Source organism: Carassius carassius, chromosome 21 (genome assembly GCF_963082965.1).
Source record: "Carassius carassius chromosome 21, fCarCar2.1, whole genome shotgun sequence".
Classification (NCBI taxonomy): Eukaryota; Metazoa; Chordata; class Actinopteri; order Cypriniformes; family Cyprinidae; genus Carassius; species Carassius carassius.
The window spans coordinates 20850910-20873026 of NC_081775.1; the positions used below are offsets into that span (position 1 = coordinate 20850910).

Sequence of the window (22117 nt, forward strand, 5' to 3'; positions counted from 1 at the left end):
GTTTGCAGCTGGTAATGCACTCACACAGAATAAAGACAGGAACCTTTTATTCGCCCTGAGATTTCACAGGAAATATGTAGTCTATTGCCCGTTTCTGCAGACCAACTGCCCCCTAGTGGTCGGGAGCATTTCCGTTGTGTTGTGGCTTAATGTATTTGTGTTGTGAGAATTTCGTTGTGTTGTGAGAATTTTGTTGTGTTGTGAGAATTTCGTTGTGTTGTGGCTTAATTTCGTTGTGTTGTGAGAATTTCGTTGTGTTGTGGGTTAATGTCTTTGTGTTGTGGCTTAATGTCGTTGTGTTGTGAGCTTATGTTTGCTTTTTTAATGTCGTTGTGTTGTGCACCACTGGGCCACCGTACTAAAACTACTTATAATGCAACACCTTTTCCTGCTTGACTAAGGGTGTAATCCATTCAGAAGTCGTCTTATCTTCATGCCGTGTTCCATGTAGAGAGCTGACCTCTTTAAAGTGACAACTCAAAATGGATTGCAGAATTACAGTTGCTTGAGCTGAGCATCTGTACAATAAAGCTGTACAACACATGACTCTCAGTATGCTTGAGGAGAAGGAATCGGCTCTTAGGCCCTTTCCAGCTTTTGTCCTGTGTTGGTCCTGTTGTCTCACTCTGTAGAGGGGAGTATTTACAGAAACAGGGGTCAGTAAGTCTAACACATCCAAGGCTCAACAAAAGTTTTTCTTTCTTTTTTTTGCTGGACCAGTTCAGTTTACCTTGCCTGCCATTTTTCACAGCAAATGTGATAAAATTGTGATTAAAAACAAAAATAGATATTAGAAAAATATTTAAAGCATAGGAAATATACATAAGTCATTCTCAGAAAATCCTTATATGTGACCCTGGACCACAAACCAGTCTCAAGTCGCTGGGGTATATATATTGTAGCAATAAAACTACGGGATAATCGGTCAACCATTGTAATTTTAATAAACTTTTAATAACAATAAACTTTATTAATATTAGTATTACTATTTTAATCACTACGGTTTCAGGATTGTCCATGGTAAAACTGAACTCGCAGTGCGAAACAGCAAACAGCGCTTGGATCAAAGCACCACCGAGCCACACGGGGGCAGTGTATGGCAGACCCGCACTTCTCTCCTGCAGGAAAGCGCCAAAACAGTATTTCACCCTGGCAACGGCTGACAGACGCTATGGCAACCGCTACAGAGAAAATCTCTTCCTGACGACCAGCTGAGCCCGCATTTTCATTATATGTGTTATGATTATGAACATAACAGTGAAATGAAGGAAGTTGTTATTGTGTACAATTAGCCTGGTTACATTAGAAATGCGTTACAGGGAGAAAAAAGAGAGTTGTGTACTGCAGAGAGAGACTGAAATGAATGAGCAGCCTAAACAAAGTCTTTGCGTGATTTAGCGTCGCATTCTGTCAATATCCCGGATCTGATTTTAATTAAGTAACAAGCGCTTCACTTCGCCTGCGGGATTGATTTAACAGTCTGTGAAGCTTTTAGGCGTGTTCAGGGATGTTAACGCTTCACTGACCGACTTCTTTTAAGAAACGTTCCCCGCACGATTTATACTGTAGTTGTAAAGAAACTCCGCTCATGTCTGACTGGAACAACGCTTTCCTGAGAAGCCGCGTGATCCCGCCTCACAGTCAGACAGCCAGACAAGCTCCAGGAGCTTCTCGAGGTCTACAGCTGCTCTTCAGACACATCGATGGACTTCACCTAAAACAGGTGCATGTTTATATGATATGGAAAAGTTAAGATGTATTGTTAGATTGTGTCATAATTTCTCATATTTTCACTTTTAACCATCAAGTATACCCATGAGCAGTTTCAGACATTTTTCACCCATATTTCTTATTTTTAGGTAAGAAAACATGAAAACATTTAAATATGTTATTTTTATGTTTTATGTCAATTCACCATTGCTATATATATATATATATATATATATATATATATATATATAAAAATATATAAATTAAGTATTAATTGATTGATGTATTTCTATTATCTAACTATCTATTGAACACAATTTAATATAAATATAATAGTATACAATCAGTATGTATAATGAAATTGTAAAATATAAAATACATATTTATTAGTAATAAACAACAAACACGCATACTAATATTAATGATCAAAAATAATATTGTATTACATTATGTTTTATATATTTGGTAGGCTACATATAATGGAATTCTAAACTAAAAAATATTTATTAATAATAAATAAAATATTAGACACACACAATTATATTACTTATCAATAATATTTATTATTTATATTGCCTAAAAACTGCAAGTTACACATACACACACACTTTGTGTCACACTGCGGTACACGGTCACTGCCTGAAATCTCATGCCAGCTACCCAATTTAATTTGAATTTGATGAATTATTGTTAAAAAATGTACATGCCCTTGATTACAGCTATGTTTTTGTTTTCTTTTTTCTCCTTTTCTTCCTGTGGTTGGCATAACAACAGTCAGAGTCACCGTCATCGCTCCAGTATCAGCTGCGCGTGACCCTGTTTGACTCGGGTCACCAGCACTTCTTCGGGCGCACATGGAGAAGCGGCTCATACTCTGTCAGTGACATGCAGGGTCAGAGCGGTCGGGTGCTCTTCAATGAGGTAGGGTGACTCATTTCTCTCTGACTGATGATATTTAGTGTTATTTTTATAATGCAACACCTTTTCCTGCTTGACTAAGGGTGTAATCCATTCAGAAGTCGTCTTATCTTCATGCCGTGTTCCATGTAGAGAGCTGACCTCTTTAAAGTGACAACTCAAAATGGATTGCAGAATTACAGTTGCTTGAGCTGAGCATCTGTACAATAAAGCTGTACAACACATGACTCTCAGTATGCTTGAGGAGAAGGAATCGGCTCTTAGGCCCTTTCCAGCTTTTGTCCTGTGTTGGTCCTGTTGTCTCACTCTGTAGAGGGGAGTATTTACAGAAACAGGGGTCAGTAAGTCTAACACATCCAAGGCTCAACAAAAGTTTTTCTTTCTTTTTTTTGCTGGACCAGTTCAGTTTACCTTGCCTGCCATTTTTCACAGCAAATGTGATAAAATTGTGATTAAAAACAAAAATAGATATTAGAAAAATATTTAAAGCATAGGAAATATACATAAGTCATTCTCAGAAAATCCTTATATGTGACCCTGGACCACAAACCAGTCTCAAGTCGCTGGGGTATATATATTGTAGCAATAGCCAAAAAAAACATTGTATGGGTCAAAATGATAGATTTTTAATTTATGCCAAAAATCATTAGGATATTAAGTAAAGATCATGTTCCATAAAGATATTTAGTAAATTTCTGATTAGTAATGTGCATTGCTAAGAATTCATTTGGAAAACTGTATAGGCGATTTTCTCAGTATTTAGCCTAGATTTTTATTTTTCACCCTCAGATTCCAGATTTTCAGATAGTTGTATCTCAGTCAAATATTTTCAGATCCTAATAAACCATATATCAATAGAAAGCTTATTTTGTTTTATAAAAATTTACACTTTAAGACACTTAATTGCTTTACATCCATAACACATTTAATCACAATTCTCAACAAAAAATCAAGCATTTATCATTCCTTTTCACAACTGTTTAATAACCTTGTTCAGTCAAAATTTCTTTTACAGTTTTGACCTCACCTATGAAATCAAATTGGTCGAGTAAATGTTTTAGTGACTCAAGGAAACAGTCACTTGTAGCAATGCTATTTTAGCATTATTTTGAATTAGATTTTATATTTATATTTATATTTTCTTTTCATTTTATTTTTACTAATTTTGTTGTGTTTTGTCAATATTTATTTAATATATACGTTTTATTAACTTATTATTGTAGTACTTCACAACTTTAACAAAACAAAATAGCCTTTGCAAGTAGCTGGAAGTTTTCTTTATTTGATTTGATTTGATTTTACTTAACACTTATTTTATTTCAAGGAATGAAATTGTATTTTATGGTTTTAGTTTTAGTTAATGATAATAACCCCGTTTGTTAGTTTCTAAATAAATCCGTGTTTTGGAAGGAAGAGTTTGAGGGAATGACTGTTGCCACCTACTGGTGTACTGATATAACTTGCAGAAAGCTTTTTAATCCAGCCTTATTTCAGTGGGTATTTTTGAGTGTATTTACAAATAAACCCAGTTTTTCCATTATGCCATTGAGGCTATTTATTTTTTCCAGTAATGGCAGTTACCCTGACCCTGGGTGCAGACATTTTTTATCTTTGTTACAGCTCAACCTGTATCAGTATCAGTGCTGACAGCACAAACAAACCGAACCCAGCAGAGTTTATTGGAGATGATAGACGTGTTGTGGCCTCTCTCAGCAAGCACAATAAAGGCCCATCTGAGGCTGTGAATTTACTGTCTAGCTGTCCAGAAGACCGCACACTCTTCTGTCTGCATGCCTGGCACCACTATAATTCACTTAAATCTCCCATTATGGGCTCTTAGATCCACCGAGTGGAAATAAAAGTTCTTGAAAATGTCCACTCTGAGTCACAGACCGTGGAGACCGCGGTTGATGTCTGCAGCACGCTCCATTTCCAGCTACTCGCTGTGCCTTTGTGTTTTATTACATGTTGCCATTTCTCTCCCAACAGCTGTGTGGCTCTGCTTATTTATTGAAAATTGTCTCCCTTTTGCCTTCCTGTCCTGTTTTTTTGTTATCTAATCGGCGGTTCACAGTTGCCTTGCCCTGTTTTTGCCGCAGCTGCCCGTGCCAAGCAAATGGAGAGAATTTACACACCACAAAACTGTATTTTGCATTATTTTTATTAAAAAGGTTAAAATCAGGGCTCTCACAGATTTAATGCATTTTAATGACTTTTCCATTCTTTTGTGATTACTGCATAAGATTTTTAAAAATGAATTTGATTCTGACCGATTTGGTAATGAATCATTCATTTTGTGAACTGGTTCACAAACATTTTGGGACTGATTCATTGAAACAATCAGACAATCTGACTTCAAATCTGAGAATTTGATAAGAAAACAAACATTTCTGTTTTTGAAAGAAAGATTTCCTCTACACAACAGTTAAATTCATAATATAAAACATTAAATGCAATATTTTAGGGCATAACTAACAAAAAAGAAATGTTTTCCCGAGAAATTAGTTTCCATGACTTTCACAGACCTTTTTTTTGCCCTTCAAAAATGTGTGTTGGGTATGATTTTAATTCAGCAATAATGAATTAAATTGATCAAAAGTCAAGGCACCTTTATAGCGCTTTATACAATAGAGATTGGTTTCAAAGCAGCTTTACGATATTAAACAGGAAAGAAACAGAATCAGTGATGCAAACTTCAAATATGATGCAAATCCTAACGTCTGCTATAAAACAGCTGTAGCAAGACAACTCTTTATTTATCTCCAGTCAGTTCAGTGTTGCTTTAGTCCAGTTCAATGACTGTGTAAAGTTCATTCATTACGAAACACCTTTCTGTTCATCAAAGAATCCTGAAAGGATTCCACAAAAATATAAAGCAGCACAACTATTTTCAACATTGAAGATAATAAGAAATGTATTTTTGTGCACCAGCAAATTTAAATGATTTTTATAATTGACACTTGAGATTGGAGTAATGGCTTCTGAAAATTCAGCGTTGTCATCATAGATTTAAATTAAACTGGAAATTGATTGTAATTATATTATACAGTATTATAGTTTTCACTGTATTTTTGATCAATTCAATTTAGCCTCGGTGAGGGTAAAAAAAATCTTACCACCCCCGATCTTTTGAACAGTAATTAATGTGTTGCCACACAGACCTAGATTAACTTCTAATTTGGCAGAAGTTATTATGAGATGCTAATTTCATGACCAGTTTTTCTTTAGTAGACTATTTGTATATCTTTTGTTTTGAATTCCTTGCATCAGCAAGGGGCAGTCTATCATTCTCATAATTCTGCTTGCACCATTTATGATGTTGTAATCCTCATTAAGACACCTACCACTATCCAGAAACTTGATTATTTCCTTCCCAAAGCCAAATGTTACTTGCATTCAGCGCTTGACGAGAGTTCATTTTTGATCTTGCTTGAACCCCAGTGTAATTCACTAATTAGCCTGGCTAATTCATTTTCTGCCGTCTAACACCCAGTGAGAGGTTCTTGTTTATGGAATTGTGATGTGCTAATTTCCACCGTTGTCAGTGCTGAAGCCGAATAAAACGTCTGCTCTTCTGTGAAACCCCAGGAGCAGCAGCAGCACAGAAGAGGGAGCGTGAGATCACATAAGGTCTGTCAGACATGATGGATCTGTTTTAATATACGCCTCAGAGAGACTCCAAACAAGGGGAGTGATTACAGAGGAATGAAGATAGAATTAAAGCGGGACTTTCCCTCTGGCCCAACTCTAATGGAGGGGTGTTATGACAAAACTGCTGTTTTGTGTGGAGATGTAGGAAATCGATAGATCTAATTTGATCAGCGACCTTTGGTTTGATGGACAAAGATTTGAAGCCTGTATTGATTTAGGTGAAAAGGAAGCTGATTGTTGGATGAAGTCTAATTTGTTGTGAATCACTATCAGGGTTATTGTATGAGATCAAGCTTTCTTTCTTTTTTAAAGGACCCCTAAGTTCCATTTTTGTTTTAGACCTAATCAGATGTTTTCTGTTGCTAAGGATGTCGGAGTGTCACACCAGGCCTCTGTTTGTAAAGGTCCAGCCTCTTTTTATCCCCTATAAATCACAGGTTGTGTCTGGGGAACATGGGTTATTCATGATGGAAGCCATAAAGCTGTTCGGCCTGTAGAGGGCAGTGCTGTCACACAGTTGAGTGGAAGTGTTCAGAAGAGTCAGGCGGTTGGTTTCCATTGACTCCCCTTGTGTGATGTTAAACTGTCTCACTTCACTGGCTGTATGATGGGCAAAGTGCAAAACACCAGTGTCAGTGGGGAGCTGGGAAAACTATAGAACCATGAATTTATGGGGAAATATCACAAAGAAATGTTCAGGTCGTATTTCATCCCTATTTCGAAAGGGAAAGGAAAAAAAAAATATATTTTGCATGAAGAAAATAAAAATGACTTGTTATTAGGACCATTAAGATTTTGTGCCTCGTGATATTATTTTCAGGACAATTAAACACATTTTTACCCCTAAATTCTTATTACTGAAATGCAGTAAATAAATAACTAAATGAATAAATAATGACATAATGTAATTCTCATTACTGGAATATCAATGCTCATGCCTATTACTTTGTGGATACAGTTATTATTATTTGTATTAATTTATTCTTATTTGTATAAGTGTGTACTGCATAACATGCCCCCCCCCCCACCATAAATCAAAAGAAAAGAATAAGAAATAATATTTTGCATTTAAAAAAAATATGAAGCTTGTTTTTAGGACCATTACGATTTTTAGCCTTGTTATGAATTTATCAGGACAATTTAGCATAATAATTTACCCTTAAATTCTCATTACTAAAATTGCAGTAGATAAATAGATGAATACACAATTAAATGTAGTTCTCATTACTAGAATAGGGAAAAATCCTGTGCTAATTACTGTGTGGAGTAAATTCATGTTAAAAACATGCTGCATAAATAAATAATCTATTTTAAGTGTGCATTATTCTCAACTTTTTGCTAGCTTTGTGAGTAACTGTCGACAAGGTTAACAAAACCTCTGACCCTAAAACAACATTTAAACAAAGTTAAAAGCTTTTTTAAAAATTTACACTAGAAGCTGTTCAACCAATAAACACAACATTTTATGACATGCGAAGGCACACTGTAGAGAAACTTTAGCTCTATTAGTGCTTATTTAGTTTGCGATGCCAACATTCTGGACTCTTAATTAGAAATCCTTAATGGATTGGCAGGAGTTCATTAAATTCTTAAATAATTAGTTGAGAAAGAAAAGTGATTTTAAATGCAGTGTGATGTAGGGTTCTGGGATGTCCATTCATTCCTCTGGGTCAGTCTGGTTTCCTCCATGAGAGCCTCTCAGCATGCATAGAGCCAGAGCCGTGTCAGGTGCTTCATCTCTTCAACTTTCACAGCGTTCAATAGGCTGGACCATAAGGTCCACGGATCTCCCTCTTTCAGCGTGATTCATGTTCTCAGGCTCTAAGAGCCTCGCGGATGTTTCAATACCCCTTTTAACTCTTCCACTCGTTCTGACACAAGCCTAGAGATTCATTTCAATTATATATGTGGCTCTCCAGCCGTCCTGGAAATGATCAATATTTCAGCTCATGGAGAAGCAAACATCCCTGAAAGCAGCCGGTCCTTAAAGACACTCGCACCCTAAAGAAGAACAGGGCAGTTTTTGAAATTGCTGAATTTTGGGCAGTAATTACTCCAGTCTTCAGTGTCACATGATCCTTCAAAATGGATGTTGATTTGGTGCCAAGAAATATTACATTGACTTCATTAATACTTTTATTCAGCAAAGATAATCAAAATTGACAGTAAAGATAATGTAAAAAAATATAAAATGTCAAATAAATACTGTTAACTGAACTTTCTATTCATAAAAGAATCCTGAAAATGTATTCAGGTTTGCACAAAAATACCATATTAAGCAGCAAAAACTGAAGCAGCCTTCAACATTGACAGTAATATGAGCCATTATTAATAACTGAGCACACCATATATATATATATATATATATATATAAATATATATATATATATATATATAAATATATATATATATATATATATATATATATATATATATATATATATATATATATATATATATATATATATATATATGGAATTTTGACATGGCGTTAAATCATAAATAATTTCTTATATGGTGTGCCCTCTCTCTCTCTCTCTCTCTCTCTCTCTATATATATATATATATATATATATAAATGTATATATATAGCTTAAACTATATTTTATTTGTTGGTTGCCAAATAATTTTTTCTTATTTATCTAACAATTAATTTTATCTAATATTTATACTTTTAATTTGTTTTCAGCTTTATTTCTAATTCTTAAAACAAAGCAAAATATATTTATTTATGTGTTTTTTATTGTTGTCTATGTAAATAAATACTCTAGATGCCTTTACCTGTTGCTTTTGTCTCCTTGTTTTAGAAGTGTTTTGTGCCATTGTAAAGATGGCATGCATTAGGCAAACACCTTTGACTGCTGTGATGCATTCACAGCACATTCACATTCACACGCGGTGTTTTTAGCTCCTCCTGCTGTGAGCGCTCTGTCTGTAAGACGTTGTGTAAAGGTCAAAGAAAAGAAACTTTAAAAAGCTTCTTAAGATGCCTGCATTCTGTTCCATTCTTCATTTCTAGCTCTTACTGAGTGCAAAAACATCCATTTAGCTATTTTTGAATGGACTGCATGCGCACATTTAAACATTAGGAACCAAACCCATGACCTTGGCGTTGTTCTCGCCATTCTCAAAACTTGTTGAAAAAGAACGAATTTGAGCTGACGCGGAGTGCAGGTACTCGTCAGATGAGAGGCGGCGAACAAAATGATGCCTTTTCGAAGACTATGAATATGATGAAGAGAGAGAACAGAGGGCGAGAAGAATGGTTTCGTCTCCTCAGTGTGTGGTGTGAAAATAATTCTGCAATCAGCACTCCCCATGGCTTCATCTGCTGCACTCGTTCTCATTCGAGCATCTCCACTCCTCCTCTTTATTCTCTTCTTCTCTGTCTGCTCAAAGTCTTAAGAGCAGCTTGCGTCTTTGTTAGTGCGTTGTTCTCTCTTTTAAGTCCAAGAACAGCTTTTGTGTAGTGTTTTTTTAGATGAGAGCACCATGCAGAGAAAGAGCCTTTAGAAGTGTGACGTTATGGATTTAACAGAACTGTATGACTGACTGCATGAGCTTGCAGCTCTACACGGTAATGACTCATTTTAGCAGCCGTACTTCACTTACATCTTGCGTTTGTTACAGTAGTTTCACAGGAACATAGAGAGTGTTGACGTATATGGACTGAGGTGAATGAGTGCGTAGGCAGAGCAATTGTGTTTTACACTCAACTGTCATCAGGAGGATCGAGAGTTCTCGGTTTATCAGTCAGTCAAACTTCAAGCTGGTACAACTGTTATGCTTGTGTTTGAGATAGCAGGATTCTGTTATTTTTCCTCATTATTTACTAACCATTTAGGACATTTAGATGGCATTTATGGTACTTTTATTCCTGTCATAGCAAAGCTGAATTTTCAGCATCCATTACTCCAGTCTTTAGTGTCACATGATCCTTCAGAAATCATTCTAATATGAAACATTTATTATTATTATCAAAGTTGAAAACAGTTGCTCTGCTTAATATTTTTGTGGAAACTGCTCATTTGGTTTGAGCATTTTTGATAGATAGAAAGTTCAAAATAATTAGAAACTGATGTCTTTTGTAACATTATAAATGTCTTTACTGTAAATGTTACTTTTGATCAATTTAATGAATCCTTGATGAATAAAAGTATAAAAAAATTAAAAGTCCCATACCTTTGAACACTAGTGTGTGCTAAGCTCTAAAGTAAGATATTGGGTGTAGAAAATGCATTTTAAAAGCCTTTGTATCCAGTGAATCATGAAAAACTGAGAAATTCATGGAGCCAAATACTATTGTAGACATCAGCAGGCCTTGGGGTCAGAAAGGACCACTAGCAGTTGAGGCACGTAATGCTAGACTCTTCTTCACAATGGCTGACTAAGAAGATGAAAATGATTTGTGTGCTTTGACTTGTCAGGCTGTGCATCTTGCTTGTCTGAAAATTATCTGTAAATCATGCTTAGTTCGTAAATTATGAGGTACCACAACGAGGACTGGTGGTGGATTCTGCAAGTTTGGGGGGATTCAAATCATGCAGGTAACATGATAAAAATACATTGTTCAGAAAAATCAACAGCATCTGAAGTCACACTGACGGTCTTGTTGATTATGATGGGAGGAGTTTAATTGTGTTGATATAGCATTATTAAAGTAGTGTTGATTTGAAAATCCTTCTATTCTTTCTAAATGCATGTTATTGATCTTATTGTGAAATGCAAGCTCGCCTACAAACAATCAACAACCATTGCATATAGAATTAAGTCCACATCCTACATTTTTCTTTTTTTTTGATAATCCACAGAAGAAAATATCTGTTGCTACTTTTGTGTGCCATTCATTATGACTTTAACTTGCATTATTATAAAATAACTATTAATTGTAAAATAAGTTTATTTTGCTAAATAGGAATAAAAAAAAACTTGCTCAGCAGTTCCTTTTTTAATGAGGATTATTGTAAATAAGTTATTGATGATATTTAGTATTGGTATTGTATCATACACAATTAGAATAAGTAGTGTACAGAATTTTCAAGAAATATATGATGTGTGCTTATCAGAAAGTGTCAAATGAAGGGCTGTCTCTTGGAGAGAGTGTTTATGCTTACAACATTTTAAACACCTTTAGAAGAATGTACTGTGAGTGGCCATTTTTCTATATGCCAAAGCTATTATCTGTACATTTATGCCTTTTTTTTCTAGTTAGACATTTGACATTAAGTCTTGTTCCATGCTTGCATCCTTGAGAGCAGCTCTGTAAAACCTCTTTTTTGTTAACTGTTCTGTGTAGATAGTTTGTTTGAAGGTGAGGAAGGAGTCAATCTAGTTTCAAGCTCTTAAACACAAATAACGAACAGCTGAATTGTTAGCGGCCCCATTGTGATGCTTCCCTTTGAAATGCTACTAAAGCCCTATTCGGACGGGATTAGTTTTACGGGGGTAGATGGAGTAATATAACTTTACCACAGGACGTCTGTAATATTGATGTCCTATTCGGACTGGATTAGAAAGTCTCAGTAAAACAGTCAGAAGTGGGAGGGGTAACACGATTACGCAGCGCAGTCACCTCCCTCATCTCAAACACGCACCTACACTTGTGTGCGCTGCTTTGGTTGCCAGATCCGCGTAACCAAACCAGCCCAATAGTCATTAAAAACTAGCCCAAAACCATCCCAATGGCCACCCACAGCCCAAATACCAACAAATAATGAGCGAAATCCTTCCATCTTTAATCCACTGAAAAAATCAAGTCACAAAAAGTCGTTTTAAAGTAGCCCAATTATTAACTCCGCCTGAAGGCCGCGACCTGGCAACACACAGTCGCGTGCGACATTGATTTCTCCGTCAGTTTTGTGTTCTCAGCAAAAGTTTTTCTAATGTTAATACTACGCTGCAATGCATACACATTCAATCAATGTAAATGAATACAATATATATATATATATATATATATATATATATATAACACACACACACGTACCTTATACATTATATAATAATAATTGATATATATATATTATATAATATTAATAAAGATATATAAACAAAGATTTGGGTCCAGTTAAACGATTTATTAATGCAATTCATTACATTCTGATGATTGGATTCTGTTGGTACTTGGAAATTAACTTAATACAAACAGAAGTTCCGTGCTTCTGAGAACTGCTTGTGAACTTTACTTTAATGGTCTGTGTCGTCGTATGCAGGATAAACTTGAGGTTTGCTATTGAATTGTTCCACCGCCTAGAAAGCAAGCGAATGCTTCTTCAAGCGCTTCCATATTTAAAAAAACGCGCAAAATTACAGGAAATGATGAAATACTACCGTGTATTTTTTCAGATGGTCTATTCGCACAGGACTAGTATTACCTGAGGTAATTTCTCCGGACCTTTTTACAGAAGGTAAAAGTCGAGGTAATCTTTACTGACATTGTCTGTAATGATTACTGACATGGAGCATTCGGACGGGACTAAAATCACCGAGAAGCTCTGATAAAAATTGCTTTACCCCACGTCCCTATGTTAAACTAATCCAGTCCGAATAGGGCTTATGAAACAACTTCATCAGGTCTAATTGCTTCTCTGCTCAAGGAGATCTCTGAGCCTGAAGGTCTCGCGTCTGTGAGCGAGTGCAAACAACTGTGGACATTGCATCCCTGCCATTCACTCCCCCTGGCATTTAGAGAGACTTCTTTAATGTAGCCTGTGTCTTGCTAGAAACATGCAAATTGCTGCAACTCCAGCAGCACTTTTGTCAATATTTTGAGAGATTTTGTGCATTTAGCGAGCTGACAGAGATGTATGCCCTTCTCTTCACAGAGGAAGGAGCTGGTGTGCGGGTGCATACGAGCATGTTGCTGCAGCCCTCGCTTCAATCCTGTGGCGAGTGCAGGGTGTCAGCAAATTTTCCAAGTCATTAAAGTAGGGCTTCTTCATGATCTTTTGGTGGAAATGCAGACCGTGCCATTTTGAGATGTATAACGGTCCACAGATTATTGTTTAGAAAATACAGGTTACCTGTTGCTGGAGGGACTTCTGGTGCAAGTAATGATCATATCAGAAGAATGGAAAAATGGGTTTCTTTTAAAGAGAGGGTTAACCAGAGTTTGAAGAAAAGGTACAATGCACAATTTTATGTCATTGCTTTCGTATGAGCTGATAACAAGAGGATAATGTTAAATAACAGCACAAATAAAAAAAGTTTTTTTTCTTTTTCTTTTTTTTCTTTAGTTTTTTTATTTATTATCATCACTGTTGGGAACGTTACTTTAAAAAAGTAATTAGTTATAGTTACTCACTACTTGTTCCAAAAAGTAACTGAGTTAGTAAATGAATTACTCTATAATAAAAGTAACTCGTTACCAGGGAAAGTAACTATTTGCGTTACTGTAAAAAAAAAAAAAAGTTGCTATACGTCAAAGAATTAGTTTTTTTTAGCAGTTTTCACAAGTCAGTTGAAATAAGTAGAACAGACAGGTGTTCGTACATAACTTTCGAGATTTATTGCACGTCAACAGACAGCAAGAGTTTTATCCTGCACTCTTTGTAAGAAAAGTGTTTTTGGCCACTAGCTTTGTAGATGCGTGTGTACACATTACATGTACGTTCTTGCCTTTGACTACACAGAATTTGAAGTAGTGCTTATATCTCCACCTTGAAAATGCCAACTTTTCATCGGATTGCTCCTGACTCGCCATTTCTGCTGCTGCTGCGAATCTCTGTGTAGCTGTTGCGTGTGTCTGACTGTGTGTGTTTGGCGCCGCTGGCGCGTGTGTGTAAAAACACTGGCTCTGATTGACTACCATGAAACACATGACTCTGCCTTAGCCAATCATAATCGCTTATCTCGTTATTAACCCACCTGCTCACTCGCTGTGTGAGCCAGGGGTGCGTTCGGATTGCATATTAAATTAATCAATGCATAGTAACGCACTGCATTTAACGTTCAGTAACGTTAACTGCGTTGTAACGTCGGGAAAAGTAATTAGTTAGATTACCCCGTTACTGAAAAAATAACGTCGTTACCTAAAGCCGTTCTTTTAAACGCCGTTATTCCAAACACAGATTATCATACAGCTTTAATGTAGCTGTGAATATTGGATTTTACTTTTAGAACAAATTATTGCTGATGTCAAAGTTATTTTAGCAATTTGGCCCTACATCGAAGGTATTCAATTTTGCAGGTTGTGTGCAACCTTCAAAGAAAATAACTCGGATGAAAAGTGAAATGAAGTACATATTTTGAAGCATATTTGGAATCATTTACCAGAGGTGTCCAAACTTTTTACTACATAAGGCCAAAAACCAGACTTGATTGATGGCTGTGGGCTGAAGGTAAATGATGCATTACCAAAACATATTCTATTAAAATTGACTTTTTTTTTTTTTTTTTTTGTCAAACTTTCTTTTATTCCCAGGCATTTGAAAGCAAATATAAATGCATATATGCAAATATATGCATAGTGGGACAATTCAAAGGTCATTACAGGCCTCATTGTGGGTCCTGGTTTGGGTTTCTCTACAATAATAACACATGCAAGTCTTCTTCTGTCTTATCTGACTGCTTCTGATTGGCTCACCCAAGAATTAATTCCAGGTGTAAACCAGGCCTAAGATTTAAAACTTCTGCTCAAAGTCTCAAGGTTGTTGCTAAGTTTAGAATTTGCCTTTTTCTTATCATGTCAGTGCTCATTAAAATACTCATCAAACGTTTTCTCTGTTTGGTATTGAATTTGCGTGACTTGTCTGTGTGTTCGACTTCGACACGACAAGAAGAATCTGATCTTCGTCCTCCCCAGGACATCGAGGCCTTGGTTTTTAATTTGGCCGCTGTGAGCAGAGCTTCTCCAATTCCCACCAAAATAAACAAAGTGTGGCCTGGGCATCACGCCTGAGGGCAGAGCCGCAGAAACAACACAGCCAAAGTAAATAGAGTCCTGCAGCAGTCAAACAAAGCAGCTCACAGACCTAACACACTCGACTCCATCAAATCACTCTGCATGCTCACATGCACCTGCATACTAAAAAAACATTCAAAACTCACTTACATATGTATTCAGCATATCGTATTTTCAATATGGAGTGGATGAGTTGGATTCATTTTATTGATTTGGTTTGTTCGGATGGTTTGTTTCATTTATCCATTTTAAAAAGGAGTTTATAAAATGTACAGTTTCTTTATCCGTGTTCTATTCTATTCTCAGCTTCTCTTTACATCTCAGAGGCCTCTATGCATCATCCTAATAAGCCCCGATTTCTTTTTAATGCTTCAAAAGGAACGTTCTCCACTCATTATGCCCGACTCGTCTCAGAGCTAAAATAATTTTAATAAATCAGTTCTGTAACGCATGGATCATATTAATCCACTGTAAAATGATTAGGTCAACTCGTCTCCCTGCTGGCTCCATAGGCACCATTCTGTATGAATTTCCACACGGGTTAGTGAAAGAAGGCAGTAGTGGGTGATCAGAGAAGGTTAACCCAGGTTATCCCGTATTGATCGGTGAGGTCAGGGAAGTTTACCTGCAGGGTACAGATGTCCCTTAAACTAAATCATCTACTCCCTGTCCCTCAGAAGCCTTTTGCACATCCTGCTCAACTTAATTGAGTTGTTTGTATTGATTTGCTACACCTTTCTGTGTGTTTGGGATGCTCATGGCCCATCGAGGCATCATGTATCGATGGCTGGCTTCATTCTTAGCGTAGATCTCCAACACCACAGAGCTCAAAGATGAAGCCTGATTTGTTGTAATGACCAAACATGGCCAAGTAAGGCACCGGTGGTGCCACTTCGAAGGATGATTCACATTTTATTTGAAGAAATCCAGTCAACACATGAAGTGTAGTGTTGGGAAGCTCCTTTGTAACTGTACCCTCACAAGCTACTTATAATTAACTGTATATACAGTAGGTACTGCAGTCAAGCGGGTTTTTTGTTTTTTTTGTAATCTATGAAAAAGTAGTAGTGGTCAACTGCAACTATACTTAAAGGTGTAGTTTCTTTTTTCTGTCTTTTTTACAATTTACAATAATTGTTTTAAACATTTTAATGTTTTAAAATTTAATTTATTCTTTTTATAGCAAAGTAGAGTTTTTTTTTTCAGTCAATAGTCACATTGGTCCTTCAGAAATTTTTCTAATATTCTGGCTTTTTTTATTAAAATAAATGTTGAAATCTGTTGTGCTACTTAATATTTAACTAATTTTAACATTTTTAAAGGTTTTATGGATGAATAGAAAGTTAAAAAAACATCTTTATATATATATATATATATATATATATATATATATATATATATATATATATATATATATATATATATAAATAAATAAATGGAATATATAAATGGAAGAAATAATTGATAATTGACCACCAAACTTCTGAATGGTAGTATATAAATATCCCATGATGCAGTGTATAATTGTCTCTTTAGCACAAAACATTGGAATGTTTTTGAATGAGCAATGTTAGTTGGCAATATTGAACTTGAAGAGATAATTTGATTCAGATTTAATTTTAAGTTTTAATTGAAAATCTATGAGTAAGAAGTGAAGTGCAGGGACTTGAGTCAGTGATTTTTGAATAATTAATTTACATACCCCATCTGAACTGATTCACTACAGTTAATCTGACTAGCAATGCTAACAATCAGATTCTTCTTTCAACCAGTACAATGAAATTATTTCTAGTGCTTTCACTGTACCACATATGATTAGCAGGAAAATCCATTTGCTACAGTGAACCCATGCAGCAATATTCAACCTAAATCTCCAGCAGGAGAGAAACCTCTTTCTGTAACAACTTGCACAGGGGTTTTGTTAATTGTAGCACTGTGCACACATTTGGTCAATACACAACTTCAGTCAGTATACAACTGATTGTATCCTTAAACTTTGTTTTACCTGTCAAATGTCTGTAGTATAACTCTAACAGATATAGTTTTTCTTTCATAAGGCATTGAAGTACTGAATTTGCTTTCCTCTTCAGTGCTGTTTAGAATCTCATAGCTGTTTGGTTTCAACTCGCTAAAGCATTCAACCATTTGTAGCTCCCTATGGGTTTATAACACAGAATTTTTGTGTCTAATTTAAATGGGTCGCACGACTCATGCTGCGCTTCCTACTGGTTTGTGCAGCTTTGTACAAATTGCGCCCTGTCAGTGAGCAGTGAGATGTCATGTAAAGACATTAACAGGCTGGCCTTCTTGCTTCTCATCTGCTGGACTGCAGCAGTAGACAGCAGAGTCCCTTCGGCAAGAGCCCTGCGCTCTATGATTCACTCTCACAAGGTTAGTTAGAGTCCCTAGAGTCTGTGTTTTCTATCGGTTTTCTGCTGCTTATACATTTTATATTCTCTCTCTCTCTCTCACACACACACACACACACACACACACACACACACACACACACACACACACACACACACACACACACACACACACACACACACACACTTATATGCTAGGCGAATTACACAGTTGTAATGCAACATTTTTACAGAGTCTTGAACTCAGTACTTCAAAAGGTCCCCTTTATTTGTTAATGAGCCCATAACAACAGAACAGCCTTGAAGTAATCCCTCTTGCTATGCATGACAAGCTCAAACCTGCTCCCCGCCTGCACTGGATCACATTATAATGCTACTTGACTAGGACTTGGTGCCCTTGTGAATTTTACATGGATGTGTCAAAACTCCTGACTAATGATTTGTTGACTGTGTTTTGGGGGGTGTCTGAACGAGTGCAGACTATTTTTGGCAGAGTGGATCAGAAGCCGTACGCTCTCTCTGCTGATTGGCTTGTGAAGAGCGGGAGAGGGAAGATCTGTGTAATGATAATCTCAGCATCTCCTCTGCTGAATTTCTGGTGCCCATTTATTTTTATGAGGGTTTATGGGGTTGGCAGAGAATTAGGAGTGAGTGTTTGTGTATTGAAATGCCAGCCTTGCCAGTCTTTTAGATACTGTTCTCACCTCACCATCAGATAGATTCACAGTTTCCAGATTATTAGCTGCTAATGAGAGTCAGAGGTTCAGAAAATTGAACGTGTTCAAAAATTCAGGTCTGTGACTCATTTTGAAGATGTGTGGGTTTGGAAATGCTAACCTTAAATTACACGTAAACAAAGAGTATGCTGATATTATATCACAAAAGCTTCTTTTTTGTTATGTTTTTTTAGATATTCTTTATTAATTTTTTGATTACCTTTGCCTTCATCTAATGCTCAGTTACAGTTAATCTTTTAAAAACATGAATAATTTAATAACACTGTTGAATGTCTTCTTTAGCTTTCATATATCTGAATATTTTCTATATTGTACATGATAATGTTATGACTAAACTCACTTGTAGCATTTATTTATTGTACTTTTTAGAGCTTTGTTTTTGATTTATATAGACAAAATTCTATAGAATCGTATTATTGGCTGATTATCAATTCATTGTCTCAACCATGCAATGCAAATCATTATTTCCACTAGAGAGCAAACACTCGGAGTACAGATTCATATAAGAATGTTTTTCACCTCACTGCGGTTTATTTGAAGTTCAGGGTAAGGACAAAATAGGTTATGAGCGGAAGACAGGTAAGCAGTGAAAGGAGACCTTTTTGAAAAGTTTGCTTTTACATAACCCCTGTTTCATGCTTGAAAACACTCATGCAGAAGGGTTATGCGAGGCTGACCTTCAGAGACCCACTGTAGCGAATCTGGAAAAGTTGATTGCATAATAACAATTTATTGCTAGGCGATAGCCATAAAATATAGCTACAAAATACTATCTTATATCTTTAAGCATTTTGAAGGAATTAAATATTAAAGGCATGATTCACTCTACACACAAGAATTTGTGTGTATTTATGTAGTATGTAGTATTTTTTCCCCATACTATGTTAGTTAATAGGGACCAACAGCTGTTTGGTGAGTAATTTTTCTTTTTTTTTGGTGAATTATTCCTTTAAAAGAGTTTTTTTTTCTTTTCTTATTAATCTGATGGGCCATTTTCTTACTGGTTTTTGGATCTGAAGTTTTCTACTAAACGCCCCCCCCCCCACCCCAAATTCCCAAAATATTGTGATTAGAATGTTTTCATAATCAATGGATTAATAAAAGTACTATGGATGATGAAAGAAGGATGAAATTATACAATTATCATCAACGCATTGGTCCCTAATGCTTGAACATTTCAGATTCTGTTCAAGATCTGTGGTTACAAAAACTGAATCAGTGCACTCTGGAAGCACTTCTGTCATGGTTCTATTTCAGTGCTTTTGTTTGAATTCTGCTCTGTGTGAACCTGTACTTTATTCTATGCCTCTTTAGTGCCTGTAAGTAGTGTGAATTCAATCAATGGCACAACCTCTGCTCTGCATTAAACTAGCCTCAAGTTTAAAACCCTTTCAACCCACACAACCCAAACTTAGCTTGAGCTTGTGATCTGATTTTAAGATTCAAGCACCATCGACCCACATAGCCCAAAAAATCAGCCAGAGATCAAAATGCTGTTAAATCACTTGTAAATGGACACATATAAATCTTTGTAGTTCGATATTTTAGGAACATGAGTTTGCGACGCTTAAAATACTATATGCTTCATAAAAGATGCATGATCTAAAGACTCAAGAATAGAAATACAATGAGCGTTTATTCATTTTGTAAGCCTGTTATATCATAAACAATAGCTTGTGCCACATAAATAGGGCAAATACATAATCAGGTTATGGAAATATAGCAGCTTGTCTTATAAGTGTGGTAACATGGACAAGGACAGGGTTGTCTTATTAGTTTTCAAATGTGGAATCTTGTTTGCATTATGCATACAAATGACCTAAGCAAATATGAGTTGCTGTGCTGCTTGTGCAGGGTGCTAGTACTGATTGTGCTCTGCTCTTCAGCTGATTTAGCAGAACTCTTTGCTTTGATGTTTGTGTAGATTTGAATTTGATTTTTTTCCTAAAAGCCCCTTCTGCATAATCAGAGCTGCTGGTGTTATTGATCTGTGTGGTGTAAGTAGGTGTTTCTTGTAATTGTTAAAGTGGCTCAGTGGTTGCCAGACTTTAATGGGTGCCTCCATCACTCATTTGGCTTCAAAGCTTTAAGTGAGAAAACATTGTTATTCTGGGAAATGAATATTTTCTTGGGCTACACATTCAGCTTGCAGTCTGTGAGAGAGACAAATTTGTATTTTCTGTGAAAGTAGCATGAGGTGGCCTGCGCTTTCTTAGACATCCTCAGTGAGTTTCCTCCAAGAGCCACGGGATATCAATCCATGACTCTGTGTGCTCTTTTTTAAAACAAATCATTATGTCCAGACATCCTCTTTAGGTTCTTTCTCAACAAACCTCAGGGTTTTCATTCATAAAGTTAAGTTACAGGTTTAATCATCGTCCTACACAATTTCTCACTTTTCAACACATTTTTTCATATCCATAACAATGTGTTTCTCTCTCCATTTTCTCACCTTCTCACTTCAGATTCCTTTGTTTGCTGTTTTTATTAGTGGTGTTTGCCAAAGCAAAGCTTGTTTGTATGTAGGAATATGCTTTTGTTTGAGGACTTTTTTTTCTGAACTCCTAACCCTAAGTATTACACTTCAGTGGGTAATTCATCCCCCAGTGTTTGCACTACAGACATGAACAATACCACAAATTGTGTGACTTGTGTAATATTAAAGTTCTAAGTGGCTGAACTTGCTAATAATAATAATAATAAAATATATTATTTTATCTAAAAATACACACTAGGGTTGTTCGTGTTGCCAGTTCAGGTTGTTCGTGGTGTCAGTTCAGGTTGCCATGCCGGATCTGGAGACTCGGGAGGCCGTGGCAGATCCTCCGTGGCCTTAGCTGGCTTGGCTGCCATGGGCATATGGCCCCCTCCCCCAAATTTTCTTGGGGAAAATCTTGATGGGTGCTCTGGGGCTGGAGCTGACACTGGAGCGAGCTCTGGGGCTGGAGCCGTCACTGGAGCGACTTGAGGATCAGGAAACCTCCCTGGTCTTAACTGGGTTTCAGGAGCCCTCCCTGGGCTTAATGGGGAATCAGGAGCCCTCCCTGGGCTTAACGGGGTTTCAGAAACCCTTGCTGGGCTTAAAGGGAACCAGAGCCGACAATGGGCTTAACGGGGATCAGGAGCCCCTCCTGGGCTTAACTGGGGTTCGGGAGCCCTCTGTGGGCTATACTCGGGAACAGAAACCCATCTTGGGCTTGACTCAGGAACAGGAGCCCGCCGTGGGGATCGGGAGCCCCTCCTGGGCTTAACTGGGGATCGGGAGCCCCTCCTGGGCTTAACTGGGGATCGGGAGCCCCTCCTCGGCTTAACGGGGATCGGGAGCCCCTCCTGGGCTGCACTGGGGATCGGGAGCCCTCTGTGGGCTATACTCGGGAACAGAAACCCATCTTGGGCTTGACTCAGGAACAGGAGCCCGCCGTGGGCTTAACTCCGGGAACAGGAGCCCTCCCTGGGCTTAACTGGGGATCGGGAGCCCCTCCTGGGCTGAACTGGGGATCGGGAGCCCTCTGTGGGCTATACTTGGGAACAGAAACCCATCTTGGGCTTGATTCAGGAACAGGAGGCCGCCGTGGGCTTAACTGGGGATCGGGAGCCCCCATCTGACTGGTTCCGAAATGGGATCAGAGACTCTCCAGACACCGGATGACTGCCTCCTTCCAGCCGAGGTTGATGGTGTATGGGAGCTCTGCTGGACGATGGCAAGTTATCCCGATCCGGAACAGCATCACGATCGTTTCCCCCTCGTGGGAGCTGATGAGGGTGAGCGGCACAAACACCCTCGTGAAGTCGATGGGGTCTGGGCATGCTTGAGCCAGTGATATGAACAC

General features: G+C 37.2%; 1 protein-coding gene across 3 annotated transcripts in view; it reads left to right on the top strand.

The window, feature by feature from the left end:
• The first annotated feature begins 1146 nt into the window (after window positions 1-1146).
• nphp4 (nephronophthisis 4) overlaps window positions 1147-22117 on the top strand; it is a 159874-nt gene continuing 138903 nt past the window's right edge. For 2 of the 3 annotated variants that reach the window (XM_059503769.1, XM_059503770.1), the window contains exons 1-2: window positions 1147-1723; window positions 2485-2631. In XM_059503769.1, coding sequence (XP_059359752.1) covers window positions 1589-1723; window positions 2485-2631 — 282 coding nt within the window. In that variant the 5' untranslated portion in view covers window positions 1147-1588. Of the gene's footprint in view, window positions 1724-2484; window positions 2632-9754; window positions 9857-22117 lie in introns of those variants that run through there. The other variant, XM_059503771.1, reaches the window with a different exon arrangement.